The sequence below is a fragment of the Lepisma saccharinum genome, chromosome 4 (assembly GCF_977018435.1).
Source record: "Lepisma saccharinum chromosome 4, izLepSacc3.1, whole genome shotgun sequence".
NCBI classification, from domain to species: domain Eukaryota; kingdom Metazoa; phylum Arthropoda; class Insecta; order Zygentoma; family Lepismatidae; genus Lepisma; species Lepisma saccharinum.
In genome coordinates this window covers 41,468,550-41,494,482 of record NC_139232.1, presented here as the reverse complement: position 1 = coordinate 41,494,482, position 25,933 = coordinate 41,468,550, and the positions used below count along the sequence as shown (strand labels likewise).

At 35.6% G+C, this 25,933-nt stretch overlaps 1 protein-coding gene across 1 annotated transcript in view; it reads right to left on the bottom strand.

Annotated features, from left to right (window-relative positions):
• The window catches only part of LOC145986898 (uncharacterized), a 113,434-nt gene that overhangs the window by 8,590 nt on the left and 78,911 nt on the right, over positions 1-25,933 (bottom strand). Inside the window, exon 5 of the mRNA XM_083121365.1 lies at positions 2,184-3,853. Within this exon, the coding sequence (XP_082977491.1) occupies positions 2,184-3,853 (1,670 nt within the window). The remainder of the gene's footprint in view (positions 1-2,183; positions 3,854-25,933) is intronic.

The following is a 25,933-nucleotide window of genomic DNA, read 5'->3' as shown; positions in this document are numbered from 1 at the left end:
AGCCATGTAAAATAGTAATATAATACAAGTAATAAAATAATGTCCTAGTACAATTGAGTAGCGTTTGACATAATTTCACAGTTCAAACAGCACTTTTCACGGCTGAGTGGAGTTCCACTCCACATCTCTCCTTCATGTTCAAGTAAGATGAGCAGTAAACGTGTTTTTAAGCTGGCCGTTGGAAGTTCCATAGCAATAGTATATTAAGGAATTCTCCCGAGAAATCAAAAGGCCTGGCAACGCTGACGTGAGCCAGCGCGAATGTTGCTTCCTCCTGCTCTTTCTTGCACCCGCCGGCGCGATGTGCTTCTGCGCAGGTTTTTTTGCTTGTGGTTCCACTATAACAAATATTCTTGTGCTGATATTAAATTGTATTTTAGACAAACAAAATTAAATATAACAAGAGATATATCTGTTACAACACTTCTTGTGACACTATTTTATGTCACTCTCACGATAGAGTTTCCCTGTGGTCTCATATTAAATTTATAATACCAAGAAAATACATAACAATTCTTAGAAATCTCCATCTTCCATTGAAAAGGAAACTATTTCTAATACAATTTATTTCTGTCTTGCCATAAAAATAGAAACGATGTCAATTATTTTTGTAGTGATTTCCAGTAAAAATGATGTTCGATGCATTTTTAATTTATTCCACTGAAGATACACCTTCATAGATTCGTAAATGACAAAACAAGTTTCTCCTATTTTTGAGTGCTTTTTTGCAACGAGTACACACAAAATGCTAAATACCATCATGATTTTGTCAGTGAGTACACACAAAAGGCTGAATACTGTCATGAATTCGTAAATGAGATGTCAAACCCACTTTGTGTGTGAATGCTTTCTTGCAATGAGTACACACAAGAGGCCGATTACTAGAGGCACATATTTTTGGTAAATAAAAAAACAAAATTTTGGTACAAAAACTGAGTCAATTTCGGGTGCAAAAGCGGTAAATAAAATGAAATATCGGAGATATAGCGGTGAAAAATTGGATGAAAAGTGGTATATAAAAATACATTTTGGTTTTAAAATTGTGAATATAATCCTAAATTTGATTTGAAAACTACACTTATTCCACAGAATTAACATTTCACTTCTAATAGCACATTTATGTAGTTATCAGAGTATTAAGTTTATTTCTGTGTAAAGGAGTCCATTTTCGCTTCTCCAATATTAACAGCAGAATTAATCAATTTTCCGGGAATTGCATAACTCTCAGGATAATTCAGACCTCCGAAGGTGTCACGTTGGTGAATAAACCCTGAATTTCGTGCTTAAGAGTTAATTTCGCTTTTTGCAGGTTAATTTCGCATTATTTCGTGACAAAACATGGTCACAAAATGAATCTCACACCTTTCAAAAACATGAAAAATTAACACTACAAAGGGTTTTTTAAAATTTAGTTTTTTCGTCAAAAACGAAATATGCATGCCCCTACCGATTACCATCATGAATTTGTAAATGAGATGTCAAATCCCCTTTGTGTGTGAATGCTTTGTTACAGTGACTACACACAAAAGCCCGAATACCATCATGAATTTGTAAATGATAGGTCAAACTAGATTTGTGTGTAAATGATTTGTTACAGTGAGTACACACAAAAGGCCGAACACCATCATGAATTCGTAAATGAGATGTCAAATACCCTTTGCGTGTGAATGCTTTGTTACAGTGACTACACACAAAAGCCCGAATACTATCATGAATTTGTAAATGAAAGGTCAAATTAGATTTGTTTGTGAATGCTTTGTTACAGTGACTACACACAAAAGGCCGAATACCATCATGAATTCGTAAATGAAAGGTCAAATTAGATTTGTTTGTGAATGCTTTGTTACAGTGACTACACACAAAAGGCCGAATACCATCATGAATTCGTAAATGAAAGGTCAAACTAGATTTGTGTGTAAATGCTTTGTTACAGTGACTACACACAAAAGGCCGAATACCATCATGAATTTGTAAATGAGATGTCAAATTATCTTTGCGTTTAAAAGCTTTGTTACAGTGAGTACACACAAAAGGCTGAATACTGTCATGAATTCGTAAATGAACGGTCAAATTAGATTTGTGTGTAAATGCTTTCTTGCAGTGAGTACACACAAAAGGCCGAATACCATCATGAATTCGTAAATGATAGGTCAAACTAGATTTGTGTGTAAATGATTTGTTACAGTGACTACACACAAAAGGCCGAATACCATCATGAATTCGTAAATGAAAGGTCAACTTAGATTTGTGTGTAAATGCTTTCTTGCAGTGACTACACACAAAAGGTCGAATACTGTCATGAATTCGTAAATGAGATGTCAAACCCCATTTTTGTGTGAATGCTTTGTTACAGTGACTACACACAAAAGGTCGAATACTGTCATGAATTCGTAAATGAGCTGTCAAATACTCTTTGCGTGCGAATGCTTTGTTGCAGTGACTACACACAAATGGCCGAATACTGTCATGACATTGTAAATGAGAGGTCAAGTGAGCTTTCTGTGTGAAGGCTTTGTTACAGTGAGTACACACAAAAGGCCGAATACTGTCATGAATTCGTAAATGAGATGTCCAATTCCTTTTGCTTGTGAATGCTTTGTTGCAGTGAGTACACACAAAAGGCCGAATACCATCATGAATTCGTAAATGAGATGTCAAATTATCTTTGTGTGTGAATGCTTTGTTACAGTGACTACACACAAAAGCCCGAATACCATCATGAATTTGTAAATGAGATGTCAACGCCCCTTTGTGTGTGAATGCTTTGTTGCAGTGACTACACACAAAAGGCCGAATACCATCATGAATTCGTAAATGAAAGGTCAAACTAGATTTCTGTGTAAATGCTTTGTTGCAGTGAGTACACACAAAAGGCCGAATACCATAATGAATTCGTAAATGAGATGTCAAATCTGCTTTGTGTGTGAATGCTTTGTTACAGTGACTACACACAAAAGGCCGAACACCATCATGAACTTTTACATGCCTGGTCAAATTAGTTTTTTGTGTAAATGCTTTGTTGCAGTGAGTACACACGAAAGGCCGAATACCATCATGAGTTCGTAAATGAGATGTCAAATCCCCTTTCTGTGTAAATGTTTTGTTGCAGTGGGTACACACAAAAGGTCGGATGCCATCATGAATTCGTAAATGAGAGGTCAAACTAGATCTGTGTTGGAATGCTCTGTTGCAGTGTGTACACACAAAAGGTTGGATACCATTGGGAATTGGTAAGTAAGATGTTAACTTACTTTTGCTTGTAGATGCCTTACTGCAATGAGTACAGAGGGGAGATTTCTTTTTGTAACTTTTCAAATCTGCTTTCACCTTGAATGCTCTGCCACATTGATTACATTCAAATAAAGATTTACCTTTATGGATTAGTGCATTAGAGGTTAAATAACTTTTATGGATGAAATATTTATTGGAATGAGTATTAACAAAAGGCCAAATATTATCATGAATTTTAACATTTGCATTCAAATTTACTTTCTGATTGACTGTCTCATTTGATGATTTAGATTTGAAAGTACTAAGATCCTCATGGAGTCTGATATGTTTGATCAAGAGAATTCTTTTAGTGAAGGTTTTGTTGCAATGGTTGCATTCATATAAGCGAATATCTTTATTAATTTTAGAATTGCTATTAGTCTCTCTTGTCTGTCTGAACGCCTTATTGAATTGGCAATCCTTGGATACTGAATTATCTTTACATTTTCTCAAATGGGTACTTTCCTTTGTATCCTTTGATTTATGTTGAATAACTTCCTCAGGTCCAGGGAAGATATCTACATCTCCCTCTAGTGTCTTCATGTCAAGAGGATCTACTGTAAAGTCCTTTTCATCCAACTTGCTGGAATGAGAAAAAAAAAATATGTATGGGAGTATTCATAGCATTAATGACTATATAATGTACAGTCACCGGCAATAAATATAAGACACATAGATTCTGAAATATTCACTTTCATTCAAGGCGTTATGTGTGTTGCCTAACTCTACGATGGTTGTAGAAGTTTACATCAAAAATTTGCTATTAAAATCCACTTGTCACTGTAGAGATAGGCAACACACATAATGCCAGGAAGGGAAGAGAGCATTTCAGGATCAAGGTGTCCCATTTTTATTGCTAGTACTCTTTGTAACTTCTTAATTGGCCATCCCAAAAGTATTCTAAGTCCCAAATTCATAAACATAACAGCATTGCACTTCAGCTCAAGCTGACAGTAGTCAATTCAGAGATGGTCAAAGTTGATGAAAAACACTGCAGTGAAAGGTTTTCAATTTTGCACAGTCCACAAACTTAGAAACTATAAGACGCTAATTTAATACACAGACTCAAACATAAATAGTAATTGGATCAAGGAGCTTGAAGAATTTTTACAATTCTGCTTTGCTAGACTTGAAATCAGAGGTTTGAAACAGTGAATAGGGTTTTTCTTGACCTGGAAAAATCGTCACCAAGTTTGAGCAAAAAGAAGCAAATATATGATAAATTTATGTGACATTTCATTTACAATACTCTCCATAATATTGAACATCTCAAAATATAATCTTTTTCATGACTAGTGGAGAAAATGTACTTGGAAGACAGGAAGGTGGATGATATGATGAACATTAATGTGTTTAAGGGCATATTGTTAGTAAGGTATTATAGAGCATATGACAATAAAATTAATACTTATACTGTCATATTAAGATTTGAAATGGTTAGGCTGAATTCGGAGTTCCACATTTGGGCAATACTTATAATAATTTTGGTCATATGATACTCAAAATTTATTCATATAATGACATTCAGTGTCTGAAATTACTATTTAAACTAATTTTATTAAATATGATGTTTAAAAAAGCCAATTTGTATATCATGACAAAATTATCAAATTGAGCAATATTTTGAATTCATATTTATAACAGTTATTTTTGACAGATATTATGAAAAATAACCATATCTTCAATCATGTGTGTTCTTTCAGACAAGCAAGAAAACATACATTTTAATCTATAATTAAATTTATTGAAATTGTGTCAAGTCAACAAGGTTTATTGGACTTACAGCTTTACAGGTGGCTGTTTATGCCCAGCATGCATTATAAAGTACATAAGATACATTTTTAATATAAATTTTACACACAAAGTTCATAAACGCTCTTAAATACAATTTTATATAACTACATTAACTCAGTCAGTAACAGAAATATATTATAATTTCATAACGCCTTGAATGAAAGTGAATATTTCAGAATCTATGTGTCTTATATTTATTGCCGGTGACTGTACATTATATAGTCTCAAAAAAGCAAGTATAACATATCCAATTCTAACATCTGGAGCATACAACATTGAAGTCATATTAATGGGGAAAGGAACATTAATTTTTGACAATGTTTTGTATAAAGTCTTTCTTCTCTCTGAGTGAATTGAACATTATAAAATAATATGATGAGCATCACCCCTTAAAATCACCACAGTCACAATTCGGAGATTTTAAAATGTGTATTTTAAATAAATGATGATATGTTCTTGCGTGACTGACCACTTCTTAGTCTATTTATTAAAACAATTGCATTTCTTGAACCTTTACAATTATAAAACCAAGGTTTTTTCCTAGTGTAATCAACTTAAGGACGATAACTTTCAACAAAACTTTCTAATGCATTATTACACCATAAGTTCCATTCTTCAAAAATTTTCTTCTTAACCCTCGGCAAAAGATCTGTGTAATGCAATGGTAACTGGATTGTTTCATTCATCTGAGCAGCTTGTTTTGCATATCTGTCTGCTTGTTCATTTCCGTAAATATTAATGTGTGATTTTACCCACACATAATGAACTACTTTTCCATTGCTAATTAAGCTCTATTACTTGCACGAATACAATTGATGATATATGGTGATATTTTAAATAAATTTTTATAATTAGATTGTATTGCTTGTAAAACACTTTGCGAATCAACTAGTATTGAAATTGTGTACATTTGCATTGGCATAAAGGTTTATATACAAAGGTTAACTCTTTAAAATTGTTCAATGCATGATATGATGTCATTTTTGGTATTTTGTATCAACACTCAAAAAACGTTAATTGTAATCACTAGATAAGTATATTGTTATATATATATTGCAAAATAGCTGTAACAGAGCAAATATGTACATTTACTTCACAAACATTCAGGCTGTTAAACACTTACGGACAAAAATATAAAAAACAATTGAAGATGACATGCTAAAAATCTTTCTTGAACTAGTTTCTCTGATACTAGTGGTCTGTAACTTTTAAAGGCTCTGATGATGGAAGGAAGATAAGTACAAATGTAGCAATTTGTGGTAGATTCATATTTGTACAATTATTGACATTTTTAAAGGATTACACTTTACAAGTTAATCTTAAATAGTTTGTTTAAACTATATAGATATATTTTTTCACATAACTGAATCTTGAAAGTACTTTCATAATGGCATAATCTTTTAACTCTAAAATGCGTATGTGGGGTCTGCCCACATAGTATATTAAAGTACCTTCTGACACAATAAATGCACATCAGTTCTTAAGTGTTTGTGAGATCTTACATCTGAATGTGTTCTTATAACGTACGAAATTATAGCCCCGTACCAATAACAATTTTTATGAATTTTGTATCATTACCCCATGTTTCCATACGTGGGATCGTTCAGACCCCAACAAGAAACAATACATTTTTTTGTATAATGTTAGGCACTAGTTCTGTCATAGCAATGAATTTTGCTCTCGTTCAACTCTAGCAACGTGCTTTTACAGGTGCTTCATAGATGCGCTAATGCATCAGCTTCACATCTAGTTCATAATATTCGTCTATAAAGCGATATACTCCTATTTGGCCGCATTACTGTAAGAAGAAGAAATGCATATTATTTGTCATGTTCTTCCAGTATCCCTTTTGCTATACATCACCAATATTATTTACAACTTGTCACCTTTTTTGCTGAAAAATAAGTTATTTTATGTGACATCAATGATGCATAGGAAACTTAAATCATGGCAGATTAGTGTTAGTGTTGAATGTTGCATCCTATGAGTGTGATTTGGAGCTCTTTTCAAGGTATTTGTTTCAGCATGTGACAATGAGTTCTAGAAAAAGGAAGAATGGGCATTCTGTGAATCCAGAAGATGGTAATTATAGTGAATTTGTCTCTTGAGTGGCTTGCTGAAGAGGGAGTTTTATCCTCTGAAGAAAGTATTCAGGACAGTGATGCAGAAGGATGCTTCAAAAATGCCCAGGACATGTGCTCTGAAATATAAGAGTTCAGCTGAAAGTGAATAGACAGTGGTGAGAATGAAACATTTTCTTCGGATTCAGAAGCTGCTGCTTCAACTATTTTGACAGGAAGATGGTACAATGTGGTCTTCTGTTCCTAAAACTACTGCACAAACTCGTCAACACAATGTGCTTCACAATGACCCTGGAGCTGCACCAGGAACTATAACTACCACGCCAAAGGACACATCGGAGTATTTTATTACGGAAGAAATGTATGTGATGAAGTATTACATTGCACAAATCTTGAAGGGAGACGCATCGCCTCACAAAAAGAGAAAACCTGGCAAAATGTTACTACTACTGAGCTAAATGTATTTTTTGGCATTTTATTACTAGCAGGTGTTCATAAAAACTGGGACGTGGAGACAAGGAAAATATTCCTTGATAAACTTTTAAATCCTATGTACAAAGCCAGCATATCTGTCAACAGATTTGAATATATACGTAGAATGATTCGCTTTGATGATAGAAGGACAAGAGAAGCTCGCCTACAATCTGATAAATTGGGTGGTTTTCGCCATGTACGGGATGTACTGAAAACAAGTCATGCCGAACGAGAGTGTGACTGTAGATGAACAACTTCTTCCTTTTCGTGGACGATGTTCGTTCAAACAGTATATGCCAAGTTTAGCCTGCCAAGTACAACATAAAAATTTTCTGGCTTTGCGATTCATTGAAGAGCTATGCTGTTGATGGCAGTGTATACATAGGGTGGAAGGAGGGAGAACCTGTATAAATCAACCTGGGACAATCAATTGTGATGGACTTAGTGAAGTCATTGCACAACTCATCCAGAAATGTCACCTTCGATAATTTTTCACCACCATTCCTTTAGCTGAGGAACTCCTTCAGAATGGAATGATGTGTCTCAACAAACCTCAAAAAACAACAGCAATGAAGCCCAATCGTGAACGAGAAGTTTACTCATCATTGTTTGTGTTCAAGGATGACCTCACATTAGTAAGTTATGTTCCAAAGATGAATCGGGCTGTTATCTTATTGAGTACCATGCATCATGCCATACAGGGAAATTCTCAAAAGAAAAAGCCGAAAATAATATGTTATTACAATAAAACAAAAGGCGATGTTGATAAAATGGATCAGATGGTTAGAAATTATTCATGTAAGCAGCAAACTCGTCCTTGGTCTTTTGCGCTGTGGATGAACATAATGGATATAGCCCTCTGCAAGGACGTGAAGAAGAGTAGAAGAAAATTTTTGAAGGATTTACCAATGCAGCTGACATTACCAAACATGGAGAAACTAGCATAAAACCCAAGTCTCTTCAAGTCGACTGTGGAAGCTCTCTTACATTGTGATGTGATTGCTGCACGTTCCGATGACCCCACAGCAACAAAAGGAAAGCGAAAGAGATGCTTTCTTTGTTTCCGTAATAATGACAGAAAGAGTGCAATTGTTTGCAAGAAGTGTAAAAAAATGTGTTGAGCATTCTAATGTATTCTGCACTGAATGCAAGTAGAAACTTAAAACTTGCAGCCGTGTGTTAGAGAAAGAATTGTAGTTTGTGCTGATACATTATAAGAAAACAGCATTTTTTTAGTCCTGTGTGTTTCCTGTTGTTGTTGCTATGTACGAATGAACATAAGTAAAATATTTTAGAGATAATTACAAATAATTTTTTGTGAATATAGATAGAAATCTAACTTCCAAATGCAGTAATTACGTACTAATGTTGAAAAAAATAACTTAATAGTGCTACTGTAAAGAATGTTGTGAATTATGCTGCATCTGACAATAACAAAGGTTAAATATGTTTTTATTACTATTTTTTGTTTGTTTTTAAAAGAATGGGAGGTAAATGTTAGAATAAATCTGTTAGAACTTGGTGTGGATAGTAATAACTGGATTGGGAGTGCGCAAGACAGAAAGAGTTGGAGGTTTTTTGTTGTTTCGGCGATGAACCTTCGGGTTTTGTGATGCCAGAGAGTTAGTTACTTTGTAAAAGTTGTGATAAAATACATGTGGATATCTCAAAACAACATTAATATGTGATTTCCTTATCTCATTGTAGACAATACATGTATTTGTAATTACTTTTACTGATATATTTTGATGGGGTCTACGAGACCCCACATATGCAAAGTAGTAAATATTTTTGGGTATGCATCCTAGGGTTAAAAAAGATTTGTAACTTGTGATATAAACCAAGGATATGTGAAAAGTGCCAAGTTTAATTTTAAGCAGGAAGTTGTTATCTGCTTTTATCTGCATTATCAAGCAAACATATGAATAATGCAATACCTCAAATGGATGGTTTGAGGAGTGGTAATATATCTTCTACACTTTGGATTTGATTTAATCAAGGTGGATTTTTGAAAATTGAAGGATGGAAGCCATCTTGCAGAAAAACTGGATGAAGAAATTGACATTTTGAGTATACTCAGAATTAGAACTGATGCATGCTAAAACATAAGAAAAAGTCTTACTCTACCTCAAAAGGGAATAAATAAATATTTTCTTTATTTAAATTACATTTATATGTTATAAATGGTCTTGTTAACAAATGCATAATATGTTGTTGTTCTAACTTTTCTTTTCTTTCTTGTTTTTTATCAATATAATTTGTATAAAAATACTTATAATTGTTTCAGCATAAATGCTATGAAAATGTAAGCTGGTATACCTTTTCATCATATATCCATAGCTTCCTACTGTGTTAACACCTTAATTTGAAATCTGATTGGTTAAAATTTCACACCAGACAGATATATGTAAAATGATATGCCAGTCAGGACTTCAGATTTAGCCAAGGGCATTTGCCGAAGTGAGTAGCGAGATAGATTAATAGAATTCATTGATCACACAGTCTTCTCGATATAGAGTCTTGCTGTTTGCACTATTTTACTTTTGGAAATAATTAGACCTTGGATTTTTAGGTTCTAAAAATCGTGCTTTCAGGTTCCTAAAATAGGATCTAAAAACCCTAAAATAGGTTCTAAAAATTCTGAAATAGGTTTTAAAAATATTAAATTATGCTTGAAAAATCCACAAAACTTACATGGTACAAAATTCCCAGTGACGTGCACTGAGGAGTAGCTAGTCTAGCAGAGATAGATCAATCAATCTCACATCTCGAATTATTTTCAAATCACAATATTTATTGTCTTGTTAAAGCCACAGTTCATATGCAACACTTTTTTTCATGCGCTTCTAGTCTCTCCTCCTCCGCCTTACCAGTTCTTGGTAGAAACAACCACCCAAAGGGAAAGGGAAGATTTCTGCCTCTACTTCCCCTGCTGCAATGGTTGAAAGCCTGTGCTTTCAGGTCTACCAGTCTATCTCTATAGGAACAGATAGGGGATTGGTTTCCCTTCGATTTCTTTGTAAATCCTCTAAAGAACATAGGAAAAATTTTCTGCAGTACTTATGTTCTCTGTATTTACACCACAAATTTTTAAACATTGTACAATATGCATCTAATATGGGATGTAGTTCTAGTATTTATGAAATTGAAATTTATGTGCAGACAATAATGTTATGCTTCCTTTTCCTTTTTTTCCCAAATATGGAATATATAGGGTTACCAGATGTCCGGTTTTTCCCAAACATGTCCTACATTTTAGCCTTACGTCCGAGAGGAATTTGAAAAATATCATAAATATCCTATATTGTGAGCATGAAAATATTAATTAGGACAATATGTAACAAGAAAAAATCATGCAAGTTACAAGTCAATTACTGCGCTTACAAACTGAATAGTGAAATTTATTTTTATCAGTCATTCATCAGTTGTATGTAATCTTGGTGTAGCTTGAAAAAGTTCTGGGAAACCAGGACGAAATGTCGCAGATAAAGTAAAATAAAAACCACTAAAAATAACTGTGTTACATTATTTTGCATCTCCAAAAAGTGGTTATGTGATCCTTTAAGAAGAACATAGATATTCAGTCATTGCCCAAAAAGAAAATAAATGTTTGTCCCGCTAGAAAAAAAAACAGAAAATGGAAGCAATTAATGAACAAAGTTTTGGGAACACTTACTGCTGATGTCACTGTTTAATGCCCGAGTGGGATTTTTTGCCTTAGGGTTTACTGATTCAATATTTTGATTGTAAAACAGGGATATAGAGAACAAAGTTATTCAGGGTGTTTACAACTCAAGAAAAAGCAAAGAAATCAAGAAGTTGAAAAAGTCAATAAAAAGACAATAAATTATTCTTGTGGTCCAGAATTTTTGCTATTACAATGACTGATTGGTTGATTTATTAGTTTATTTTACTTCACTTTTCTGTCCCTTTGGCTAATCACGAAGATGAGGATGAATGGTGGTAAGATAAGATGGATGAAGGGACAGTCACAAACATATAGGGATAACTGACACAAAGCCCCACATAATATTATACTGGCTGAGAGTCCAGACACCAGAGCCTTGTTAGTCTGCCAAATGCAGTCCAGGATACATTAATAGATAAAGCAGGTTTAATTCTCTTCTTAAATACAGCTTCAGTTTTCATCTTAACTGGCCCTTTGGTAGGAATTTTTCATTAAATAAATATTTATTTTGTTAATTGCAAATATCAAACTTTACCTAAGTTGGGGTCGAGTAAATAAATGTTAAGAAAAATGGACAAAGGAAAAAAAGTCAAGAAAAGTCCAGAAAAAGTCAAGAATTCTCGATTTGTTATTTTGGTAGAATCTCTGTAATTAAACTAAAAACTACTCAAGATGAAACTGAACTACTTCAAATTATGGTAATTGCTGAATATTTGTTTGCCAATTACAGGTCATAATGCAAATGTTGAGAGAGTAGCTACTTTTGTTACCATCAGTACATCAGAGAATTGATTTTTTCATAAAGTCTGTAAAATGTTTGGTACTAGTCCCTATAATTTCAGAGTTTGACTGCCCACTCTAACATAATATATTTTGAAAAAAATTGGCTCCTCTGAGAAGTACCACTTAAATCATGTAGTTGCATTGTTTAGTATGATTGCAAGTTTTGAAATTTTGCATGTAAAAATTCATTGAGAATTCATGAAAAGTTATAACCGATTGTTGTAGGACTTATGCTTCTGAACAAATGAGGATGAAAGAGGCTTGCTTCACTCCCCTCTTAAATAATAGACTGAGTCCCAGAGACAATGGAAAATAAGTGCTCGTGAATTTCGGGTGGAGGTTTTTGTTGCAACAGTCGGCGAAAGAGAGTTACAGCATCTGGTCTTTGTGGTTGATGTCCGTGCGCACGTTGATGGAAAAACGTGAAAAGTTTGCAGTCGTTCGAGCTGTTGACATTTTTTAGATTTCGTCACCGCGAAACACAGAAGTGCATAGATAGTTCGAGCCCAAAAGAGAACACTAATGGTGAACTCGTAGTTTGAAAGACGAAAAGACTTGTAGTGTGATGAATCGGCGAGAGGTGGCAGGGTGGCTACAAACAAGCAGAAATAAAATTCCCAGACTTTTGCAGGTTTTCCAGGACGAAATTTACATTTTTCCCTGACAGTGACAAACTAAACTAAATCGATGTTTTTTCAAATAGAAATAATAAACTCACACAGATCCACGTATGGTTTTGTTAAGTACCAATATTATCTTCTATGAAATTGACTCAATTTCTCTATTCTCTATGATTTGAATTCAAACTGCAAAATAGTGAATTTGGAAAATTATTATATTTCACAAGCTAGGGAAGGATTACGGAATTTTGTCATACGCAGTAAGTTTAAAATAAAATACTTGATTATTTTTAAAGTTACGACTAAATGAGATAAGAATGAAGAGAGATTGATTAAGAAATACAATTTGTAATATATCAGTCTCCTTATGCATTCTCCGTATTATATGTTGATATTTCCACTGAGTTTTGGAACCCTCTGCTTGCAAGAACCATGAGTGCGGAATCAATACATAAAGCTACTTCTCTCTTCTTTGTAAAGCAAACAACTTAACTTTTGCATAGAAGTGAAACAATTGAATCGAACAAAATAAAGTGTCATATTTCCTTACATTATCAATGGGATTTCTGCTTCAGTACAGTATATCCAAGTGAAGTACTGTGAAACTGACAACATGCAGTTATACCATTATTGCTGACGAAAAGGGTATGTAGGTATTAGAAATTTAACACACGGAATTTATAGAATTGCATTGCATAGGTACCTGATTTACCTAACCACACATTAAAACAGGAACACTCTAATAATAAAAGCTTCTGAAAGTTCATATACGAGGGGAATCCTGAAAAAAAGCTCCAATGGTGCCTATATGCAGCACTGGTGGTCGGAGAGCAACACACACACATGCAGGCAGGAAGAAGTGGCATGTAACTAATCTGGTACAGTTGCAATGCAGCCGTTTTAGGACAGTTCTAGGTTAAAGACTGCAGCTTTCATAGTCTCCCACCGACTCCGATGTAGCCTACATTGAATGTTCAGAATTTTGCACAGAGCCACCAGCAATCGTGTGAGGTGTGAGACCGGACGTCGTGAGTGATAGTATGGTTAGACGATGGTGCAGACAATTCACGGAAGGTCAATCGAATGTGCAAAACCCCATACAACTGAGTACACACAGAGCCTTTGTACCACTTCAGGTGAGAAATCTTTGACCACTCCCTATACAGCCCTGGCCTTGAATGTACAGACTTTCATCTCCTTGTTTAACTGAAGAGGTTTCTGGCAGGGCAAGGATTTGACAGCTACACTGCGGTAGAGATAGTTCCAGTCTTTGATGTCAGACACATATACCATGGGCATACAAAATTTAGTGCCATGCTACGACAAATGCCAGAACAATGGTGGTGATTATGCCAAAAATTAGGTTAGGACTCACTGTTACTAATGCAATAATTACAACTGATATTCTTGTTTTATTTATGCCTAATCGGTAGGGACCTTGATATTTTTTTTTTAAAAAAAATGGTTTATTTTCTTATTTTTTACTATACGGTGTTATTTTCCCCAAAATTCACATTTTCATTTTAGCACATTTTCTGGCAAATATCTGAAATTATACCTTCATGATGTTTTTAAACTACTGTTTCAAATTGCAAGTCACATGGCTTACGCCTCTTCGCGAGAGTTTGATATCTTGAAAGTTATTTTCCATACCCCTTTTTTAATTTTAAGGTAAGGATTTTAGATAATGGAATTTTCCTCGTATATACTGAAGGGTGCATAAGACCATAAGTGGCGACGCACCCAAAAAATTAAAATCAATCAATCTCAGATACCGATATATATACTAAGGTGCAAAATAAAACGCGACACCTCAAAAATATTGATATATATGATGACATGCCAATTTTAACCGTTACTTTGTGCTTCTATGTAGGTTTTTTATAACTTTAATTGACAACAATGTATACAGAGACAATTCAGCAGCAGAATAAGCTCAACAATGGTAACAAAGTGTATAAGCAACCACAATGACATACATGTTAAGCTGCATTCTTGTGCAATAAAATTTGTTTGTTTCAACAACAAAAGCAATTAAGCCATTATTGCCACTCACTGATTGTGTCTTCTACTCTTTGCATGTGAAATCCATCACTTGAAGGACGTAAGATGCCATTAAGTACGGAGGACGCTGCCAAAGCAGTTGCATTGGTATAGGATGGGCGCAGTTTGCGTTATGTTGCTCAAGTGTTGCATACCACACCGTCCACAATTTCACGTACCATCCAGAGATACAGAGAGCTTTGTACATATTCTAGACGGCCAGGTTCTGGACGGCGGCGGTCAACATCTGCAAGAGATGACCAGTTTTTGCGCCTTAAGGTTCTCCGTAATCGCCACATGACTGCAGTTGAAGTCAGAAATCAGCTTGAACATGTGAGAGGTGTGAATGTCAGCAAGTGGACTGTGAGAAAGAGGTTGCATGATGCCAAACTCTTATCCAGGAGACCTGCTACTGGCCCAGAACTGACAAGAAAACATCGAAAGGATCGCTTGCGTTTTGCAAGATACCATAGTGACTGGAATGACGAGCAGTGGGGAGCAGTTCTCTTCTCTGATGAGTCTCGATTTAGCCTTAGATCTCCAGATGGAAGAGAAAAGGTTTGGAGAAGGACAGGAGAAAGGTATTTACCATGCACATTTTCGTCAAGAACAGCATTCAACGGTGGCTCTGTGATGGTTTGGGCAGGGATATGCTCGACTGCACGAACAGACCTGGTTCTTGTGGATGGTGGATCACTCACGGCACACCGCTACATTGAAGAAATCCTTGGAGATCATGTTATTCCCATTGTTCACTACATTGGTGAGAATTTCATGCTCATGCATGACAATGCATGTCCTCATGTAGCACAATGTGTCAATTGTTACCTGAATGATGTTGGAATTGAAGTTATGCAGTGGCCAGCACGTAGTCCAGATCTCAACCCTATCGAGCACGTTTGGGACATTTTAGGGAGAAATGTTCGCCATCGTGCCCCAGAGACCCTGCAAGACCTGCGAGAAGTCCTCAGACAGGAATGGGAGCGAATCAACCAGCAGGACATTGCTAGCATCGTAAGGAGTATGCTTCACAGGATGCATGCTGTAATTGATGCCAGAGGGAACAACACACGTTATTGAATATGATCGGAGTAGTAAAAAGAATCTCGTGAAGTGCTACAGGGAGTCAGAAAAATATGCCTGAGATCAAAGTGGAAGAAAAATTTCACAAAATCGTGGGAAATGTTCAGTGCGCACAATGACTGTACAGTTTACGTTACGTTACATTACGTTATTCATGGCGAGTTGGTTAAAGAAATTACTCTTTCTGTGTTAGAAATATTGTAGCAAGAAGAAAATACACAATTTTCTGCAAAACTTATAATTACAAGCATGTCATAAAGAGTTTGGATTAAATATATCACCTTGTCTGTAAAATTTTCAAGTGTTGCGTTTTTTTTGCACCTCAGTGTATTATGGCACCAAAAATTGGCATTATCTTTTTTTGACTTGTTAGTGTTACGTTTCCCAAAATTCGCGTTTTTGTTTTAGAACATCTATCTGCCAAATATACCAAAACGTAATACTCCATTGTGCTTTTAAACTATTATTTTAAATTGTAGGTCACATGGTCTATGTATTTTCGTGACTATTTGATATGTTGGAACAGATTTTTGACGAAGTAAAAATAAAGTGCTCCCCTGCACTTTTCCATGAAGGTGTATAGGGGTGTGGAGTTAGGGCCCAACACTTTCTTGATCACGGCTGAAGGTAGGGGTGATGTGATCAGCACCACGCTCCTGGCTAACTTTATCCCTCAAAGTTTCCTCAAGGTACCAGCTTCATATGATGCTGGGTGGGTGCTGGAGCAGTTTGAATAGGTGGAAAACATCCCGATTCTCCCCCACAGGGGATCGACCCAGGGACTCTCGGATAGTAGTCAGATGCCCTAATGACTGAGCTTCATTATTACTCGCTCGACAAATGCCGATGGTGCGCACTTAGCTTGGTAATTCAAAACATATCTCGTGCGACAAATACGACGATGTGGCTCCCGTGTGACGGTAGATACGCACTTGATCTCCTGTTAGAACCCTGCCACTTTGCTCTGTGATGCAAATGATTTTGATAGAAGTTGAAAAAATCTTGGGAAATATATGATTTAATGTGGCTGTCGGAATAATCCATATACGTATAACTCTATAGTTTACTCTTGAGTAAAATGTTGGAGAACTTACATGTTCTATGTACACAAACATGGCCTAGAAAAAGACAGGAATGTTGGATTTCATGAAATTTTTCGTTGTTTTAGGACATTTCTTTTTAAAAAAATTGCTAAAAATGCCAACAATTCTCATTTCATGCCAAATTCGCATTATTTCGATATTTCGAACGGGCGGAAAATGTGTCCAGACATCACTGCACATTCCTAAACATAACTTCGCAGCAATTACCATTTTTCACGGTTTTCGCATTTGCGAAAAATCAATGTCCCTACTAATTGGAAATTACTTTCTGGTCACCCCTCATATAAATCAGTAGATGGAAAGTGAAAGTTTAGCGGGGCTGGCAGAGAAAAGTCAATTCTTGAAGAAAGTGATTTGCACTTATGACTGAATGATTTGAGTAAATATATTAAAATATTTACGTATTTATTATTAGTATGTTATTTCATAATATTTGACATTAACCTTACTGAGTGAGAGATTAATGACTCTCATGAGTTTAAACAGACAGGACAGAGAGTGGCGTTAATTTCATTGCAATACTAGTGTTGCAGTAAATTTGAGGTTGGGAGCATGCACTTGCCAATTTTTATAACGTTCACCAATGCAGATTTATGTTTCACTTTTTCGTGATAGTATTTAATATATATCCCATTTGGTTGGATTCTTCTTGATATCTAAGAATAGTGCAATGTCATTATAAAAGTATGTTAACTTGTGCGAAACCAGTAATACGTAAGGATGATGAAAGAAAACCTTCGTAGGCACTGCTACATTAAATAAGGTGAAGTGAGCCAGAAGAGTAACAAAATTCGAGCAGCATATTGGCAGTCTAAAGCTCTTCTTGTTTATGCATGCAATTTTTGTTGGATGTTGCAGTACATGCAATTGCTGTCCAACAACTATCGGACGGCGCCATCCGCTTCCATCCCCTCCATCTGTTGACAAGTCCCCTTACTACTCCAATACGGACAAGAAAAAAAAAATGATAATTCAATGCATTTTCCACGTAATGTTTAGAGGCTTAACCTTTACTCACCCGATGATACCATATGGTATCATCAGAGTAAGGTCGTACTTGCCCGATGATACCATATGGTATCATGGTGCTGATTACGAAATGAATGTGCTCTTTGGACCTTCATACTCTTATGTTTGGGTGGAAACTCTGACACAGGTCTGGAGCAAACCTGGGAAATTCATATTGATGACCAACCTCCCCCCCTCCCTCTACGCAACATATCCATGCCACTTTTCCGAACAGAGTTTCACATTTTGGCTCATTATTCAACTTGTATGGCACCCATGAACATGAAACATGTTTCAATCTCTTTGGAAACATCCATTCTTTGAAGAGAATACTAAGGTTTGTGCCTTCTCCCCAAAATAGCAGAGAAGAGGGGGTAAACTCTAGATTTTTTTCATTGAAATTCGGGGGTCGTGCACCCAAACCTCCTTCCTTAGTTCGGCATTCTGAATTGTACACGGTTCCATGCTATGATGTTTTAGCTGCAAAACAAAACTTATCCGAAGTAGATTGCTCCCATAGTGCCCGAGTTATAACAATTTTCCTCCAAAAATGCAAATTACCTATTTTTCGTAAAAAAAATAATTTAAAAAATCACATTTTGTATTATTATGCAACTTCTATGGCACCCGAGAACATGAAACATGTTACGTTCTCTTGAGAAATGTCCATTCTTTGAAAATAATACTAAAGTTCGCGCCTTCTTTCCAAATAGCAGAAGAGGGGGCAAACTCCAATTTTTATGGTATTTTCATTGAAATTCGGGGGCTGTGCCCCCAAAACACCCCTTCCTCGGTTCGGCGTTATGAATTGTACAGGGTTGCATGCTCTGATGTCTGTGAAGTAGATTGCTCTCATAGTGCCAGAGTTATAACAATTCTCTGAGCAATATGCAAATTACCCATTTTTCGTAAGAAACAGAGTTTCATATTTTGGCTGTCGCTTGTTGATATTCCAACACAAGAACTGTATTGCATGCTAAGTGATGAAAATAATCCAGACTTCCTTAAATTACTACCCCTGCTCTCTCATACTCACTGTACTTGGAGTGTTTTAAAGTCTACTTTTCGCATAGAAGGCTAATTCGAGCTGGACCAAAAATTTAAACTGGAATCTGAACCTCTTTATTGCTTCCACTGGATATAGAAGACTGGGCCTTTTCATTGCATGGCAAGGATGTTACTACTATACCATGAAGCAGGCCACAAAATTCAAAGCATCTTCATGAGTACATGGTCCTGACAACAGAGACATTTCATTCATTGGAACCTAAAGAGAAAATACTTAATCACCAAATTTTAAAAGTAAAAGATCTATGCAGCTTGATCCAAAAAAATGTGTGTCCTTGTATTTGAAGATGAATGGAATGTATAAGTTATCTCTACATGCAAATTTTGAGAAATGAGTTTACTTTTAAAAGTCAAATTTAACAAAAATCCATACAAACTATACCTGCCGCAAAATTAGTTTGGTATTGACGCTTTTGAAGCACGTGGAGAAACCGGATCTACGTCACTGCGGGAGGGTAGGTTTCTGGCATGCGAGCCAATCAAAATCTTCCCAGTGTTTCACACAAGCCCTGGTTACCTAGCAACAGAAAACGTTTATCACGGTGTTGCCGCTTATCGGGTGATTGTTCCTGTGGGGTCATTCCACATCAAATCAACGCAAAAAACTAAGATTTTGACACCCAACTCCAATTTCAATCAAATTTGGTATACACCCTTCCTTTATGGTTGAAAGAAACACCCTAATTTTTTTTTCACTCTATCTCAAAGGGTTTTCATTTTACAGCACTTTGAAATGTCATCAAATCAGTGTTGTCTGTCACTCTTGAGACACTCGATACAAGATACCCTTGCTTACATTTTATTTCTTTTCTCCTTAACCAATCATCAGATCTCTCTGAAATTTTACACAAAGTTCAATGAAGTAATGAGGATTTCAGAAAAAAATATATGAGCACTCAAAAAATTTTACAAATGCCTATAAAAAGACTAATAATGGATTTGTATCCTAATTTTTGTGGTGGGAAAACTAGGCTACGAAAATCTGAATTTTCATCATGTGGGTATGATGGAACAAAAAACTTTTGATGTTGAAAATCATTGCAAAGACATGCTCTTTCTCTACAAAAAATAAAATGTTTGGTTTTTTTATTCCTTCTAACGAAAATTTTACGTTTTTTGGAAATTGCCTAAAATTTGAGGGTCAATCTGTACCAAATGGTCCCTTGACCATTTTTTAAATTTTTCATTTGTTTGTCGTCGTAACTCCTGTACAAGGGTAGTTCAAAACAGGCATTATTTATCTAAAACTAGACTTTGTTTGAAAATGGCGGCAATTTTTGTTTCATGACTTGCAACATTTTTGGCCTATGTAGACAGTTGCGATAATTATGATAACTCAGCTAAGAAAAATTATAGACATCTGGGGTAAAAAAAACATTGTTTTCAGTACATTTCAGGCTACATTTTATGTTCCGTATCCTTTTTCACCACATCTAATGCAAATGGCTGAAATTTAGGGTCAAAACTGACTGATATTCAATTCTGAAGGGAAATCAATGTACAGGATATATTTTTTTACTAGGTAAGCAATGAAATATCAGAGCTATAATTTTTCTTAGAGGAAACATGTACATCCAAAGTTTCAGCAGTACGATGGGATTGCTGCTTGGGATATTTGAAAAAAAGTTCCACAAAACACCACGGGTCTCCAGCGTGAAAGTCAAATGCCCCACCAACTGCACTTTTGTGCACTTCAGTTGCGGTATAATTGAAAGATGGGCACACTTTAATGGCGACTTCGGAAAGAAATGGTTATTGCAAGTGTATATATTTAATATTTTCAGAATGGATTGAAAAGGTAACCTATAAACAATGCTCGTTTTGTTAATTCGTTCATGTTGTAAGGGAGATGGAAATGAAGAGAGAAAACAATAACACATTTCATCATTGTTGTTCCTTTTCATAACACGTACATGAATCCACTTTCCATCGAAAAACAATAATACATTTCATCATTGTTGTTCTTTTCATAACATGTTTTCTTCGACACAGTGTCAAACGGCTGTACTGCTTACCGTACCGCATGATATGGCAACACTGTGACACGTATTTCTTCAGCTCTCAATACCAAACTAATTTTGCGGCAGGTATAGTTCAAAGTAATTATTTTAGATTGTGTGGCACATTATTCTCAACATATTTATTGGGAACAAAAAGCTACATGTGATGTATGAAGCTTATGATGGCTTATTACATTGTACACTTCTCCAAATGTTACTTGACCACCCTGAGAGATTTCTAAGTCCAGAAATCATTAATTTGGAAACATAGCTCTGCAGAACCAGCAAAGAGTAGCCAACTTTACTGTAGGTCCTTCTACTAGGCAAGAAACTCTGTAGTGAAAGATTTACAGTGTTTTTTATCACATTAGTCAGAAACTATATTCGCCCAACATATTAATAGAGTACAAAATGGAAAACTCAAGTATGAGGAATAATTTAAGAGAATACTTGCAATTCGGCATGTTAAAATTGAGATCAGAGAAACTGTTGTGAGGTTGGAAACACTGCACTGCACTTGGAAGGAAACGCTGTCAAGTTTGAACACAAAAGGGCATAATTACGAATAGTTTATGTAAATTGCATAACAACACATTTGCAAAGTAATGTGCAATGAGCGAAAAGTAACAATTCTTGCAATTTTCAGTGAAAATGTGTTCGTCGGATAGAAAAGTGGTAGTTGGCGCAGTCATGAACATGTTTCAAGGTATTTGCTACAAGGGAAGTTGTAGAGTATTGGTAAAGTACTCGTGTCTCAGATATATTTTTTCCTAGAAATTAAGGACACGGGTTCAAATCCTGAACCCACCATATTTTTCTCAAAACTTTTTTCTTAATTATGGCATTCAGATATATTGAGTATCGAGTTCAGTAATTATATAATTCAAAGATGAGATTTATTTCAAAGCAATAAATTCCCACTCAATCTAGGCATGCTACATGTGAAAAGTCTTGTCATTATTTTGAAACCAAGTTACACAACATATTCTTGATTATTATTAATTATTCTTTGAAAAGCATTATGAACATTCGTCAATTTGGATCGAACAATACCTAAATTGATGTATTCCAACAGAACGTATTTGGCAAAACAATGAATGTGCTGACTAAGGCTCGGAAGTTGGTGAAGAATTCTTAGGATTAGAATAACGCAAAAATCTGATATCAGTCAGTTTCCCTTCAGCTAGAACTCATTTTTGTCATTTGTTGTTGTTTCGTAAAATTTAAATGCATTTGCTAGCGTAACTTCTAGATTAAAATTTCCTGTCATGGTTCCTTAGCAAGTTTACCATTAAACGAATATATGGTCAATCGAAAAGCACAACTATTATTTTCAAGTGAAATATCTGGCAATGCATTAAATAATTAATTGTGGTAAATTTATTTTAACTGCAACAAACTTAAAATGCTTTGCGTGAAGCCTAATTTAAGATTCCCTTGCTAGCCTCTGTTATTGCTTTAATCTGTGCTTTAAAATAAAATTAGGCACAATATTAAAAAATATATAATCTTATGTTCGCCAAACACAAATTTATTTTCAGTTGCAGGCCGTCTACTGTATTGTGGAAGATCCATTCTCAATGGAGGTGAATGATTTATAAAAATTCAGTGTGTTATGTAACCTTGAAGTTAATATAAAGAAAACTAAATTAGCACATAACTGCTTTTATCCCTTTGCTTCAGTACTTAGCAGTTTAAACCTCCAACAGAGGGTTTTATCGAATTATTCGACTTTCTTTTAATTTATTTAAAAAAAAAGAAAACAAGCTTTCATTTTCAGGGCGAAAATATTCAGGCCATTTTTTAAATCAATTTTAAGGTTATTCTACAGGTCATCAACTTCCGAGCCCTAGCAATGACTAAGCTATGCTTCCTATGTGGTTTCTGCACCTGTCACATGGTATCAGTGTGCTTTAATTTAGATAGCTGGCTGGAACTTAAGGTTTCCAAGTCTTGAAAGAAATCAACGTTATATACATGAATCTGAAGAAATATTTTGTCAAATGCTTCTCGCCTTCAGAAAAATTATCTGCTGTGGATGGGGATCAATCTTACGACCCCTGTCACACACGTCGTGCATGATACCACTACACCACAGGTACCACTTTCTTCTTGTGCCACTAGTACTAAACATGTAGTTTGAAAAATGACAGTCCATTATTTAGGTCCTTTAATTTGACATCTCGTATCAGTATTTCTCAAATAACACAAAATGAAATTGTAAATACCCAGCTGGGATAGTAAGATGTCTTTCTACCTCTCTCTCTCTCTCTCTCTCTCTCAATCAATATATGGACATAATTTCACATTTGCTACTTGTGAGATAGAAAAGGCTTGTGCTTGGTCGTTCTTCTTTATCCAACATTTCTCAGTATTTCAAACTTCTGAACATACCAACGCAGTATTTGCACATGCATGAGTAATTCCCCACACGTTTCACATAACTAATAGTGAATACGAATACAAGATTTTGTTAAATAAAGGACCTAAATAGTGAACTGTTACTTTTTAAACTACATGTTTAGTACTAGTGGCACCTGTGGTGTAGGAGTATTGTGCTCAACGTGTGTGAGGGGTCGTAAGACTTTTTACATGTTGCATATGTACAGTGGCGAAGCGTGCTCTCTCTGGAAGGGTAGGCACAGGATGGAGCAGGCAGGGATTGGGGAAGGGGAAGATGTGATTTTTTTTAACAGTAGTATGTTAAAATATAGCCCCCAGAAAATAAAAGATAACATATTGCCTGAATCTCGTCTAGTACTGTTCGGAAAAGTCGGGATAGTGATTGTAAAGGATAATGTAGTGATTAATGCTCTCGCCTTATAATCAAGAAGTAGAAGGTTCGATTCCTCCTGGAGGCATAGGTTCAGATTCTACATTAATCTAGTCTCGATTAGATATCTGAGAATAAAGGCGCTTCTGTCTCGAAGGTCAGAAAACAGTGATAATGGGACTCGATGTTCTGACCTCGCGTCATCCAATGAAAAAGCCGTTCTGTCAGGCCCTAGCCATCTTACATTTGTTAGATTAAAGCTGCTCGTAAAAATTATTTGCTACTTCAATAACAGTATTGTAAATGTTTCTCGCATTACAGAAATGGTTGGTTCACTTGATCATCACTTAGCGTTTATTTCTGTTTAATGCTGACCTCCGCGGCGGATTGGTTATAACAGCGTGCTACGACAAGGGCCTCAGGTTCGAATTCCCACCTGGGTATAGGTGTTCTTTGTGAATGTCCCTTCGTCAATGTCATCATATTATCACTCATTCTCATCTTCCCAATTAGCCAAAAATGGCAGAAAGCCAAGTAAAATAAACTAAATCTATCAATCAATCATTTCTTTTTCTCTTTTATGCATATAATTCTTCTTCAACAGGCGACATTTAAAAAAAAAATATATAATATGATTTAGAAAATGATGAAATGCTAAATGAGAACACGGACACCTATCTGTGTAACACACCGACCAGAAAATTTCAGTAAGATGGATTTTCTCTATACGTTTGCATTGTACGTACTTTGCCCCATTTTAAAAGTAGTGCGTTTTCAGTTATGTCACTAATCATGAAAGGAAATTTCGCCTCAATATCCCTTTCCACAAAGAAACAAAATACTCTCTCTGAATCGAGATTGGTGTGGGGCACATCCAGCAGCTAACACTTCGTGAAAAGTGGTTCCTCAAAAGAGCTGAAAGCACCAAACTTAACACTGGTAACCAACTTGCATGCATTATTTGCAGTTAGAATTCTAAGAGTGCCTACTTTGATGCTTTCCTGCACGAAACACATAGGTTGTTATGGGACCAGCTGAGGCACTCTCAGGCGGGTCTCGCTGAATGCGCAGATACAGTTCCAGGCAGGGTTGCAAACTTGCGGTAATTATCGGAAGACCTAGAATTTCAGTTTTCTTTTATTAAGCGTTGTTTAATGAAATTTATAAGTAATAAAATAATCCGTAATAGACAAATATATTAGGGTAGGCCCGGCCTCCGGGCCTCATAGGATGCTTCGCCACTGCATATGTAGCATGACTAGATTGAGTGGAAAGTTAGTGCTTTGAAACAAATCTCATATCTGAATTGTATACCTTACAGCAAAAAAGAAAAACAAAACAAATACATTGAGCTGATGGAAACATTCGTCAAATTCCAAACCGAATTACATTTTGCGAACATTCTGAAACTAAATTATTCAATTTAATTACTAAACTCCATACTCAATGTATCTGAATGCCATAATTACAAAAAAAAAGTTTTAAAAAAATATGGAGGGTTCTGGAATTCAACCCGCGACCCTTCATTTTTGGGAAAAAAGATATCTGAGATGGGGAGTACTTTACCAATACTCTAAAACTTCCCTTGTAGCAAATACCTTGAAACGTGTTCATGACTGCGGCAACTACCACATTTCTAGCCGACGAACAAATTTTCACTGGAAATTGCAAGAATTGTTACTTTTCGCTCATTGCACAGTACTTTGCAAAGGTGTTGTTATACAATTTGCATAAACTATTCATAATTATGCCCTTTTGTGTTCAAACTTGACAGTGTTTTCTTCCAGGTGCAGTGCAGTGTTTCCAACCTCACAACAGTTTCTCTGATCTCAATTTTAACATGCCGAATTGCAAGTATTCTCTTAAATTATTCCTCATACTTGAGTTTTCCGTTTTGTTCTCTATTAATTTGTGGGGTGAATATAGTTTCTGACTTCTTGTTATAAACAAGAATGTAAATCTTTCACACAGGGTTTCTCGCCTTGTAGAGGGATCTGCAGTAGAGTTAGCTACTCTCTGCTGGTTCTGCAGAGCTATGTTGCCAAATTAATGATTTCTGGACATAGAAATCTTTCAGGGTGGTCAAGGAACATTTGGAGAAGCGTATATGGGCCATTTCATAAATAATGCACAGTGTGGCAACAC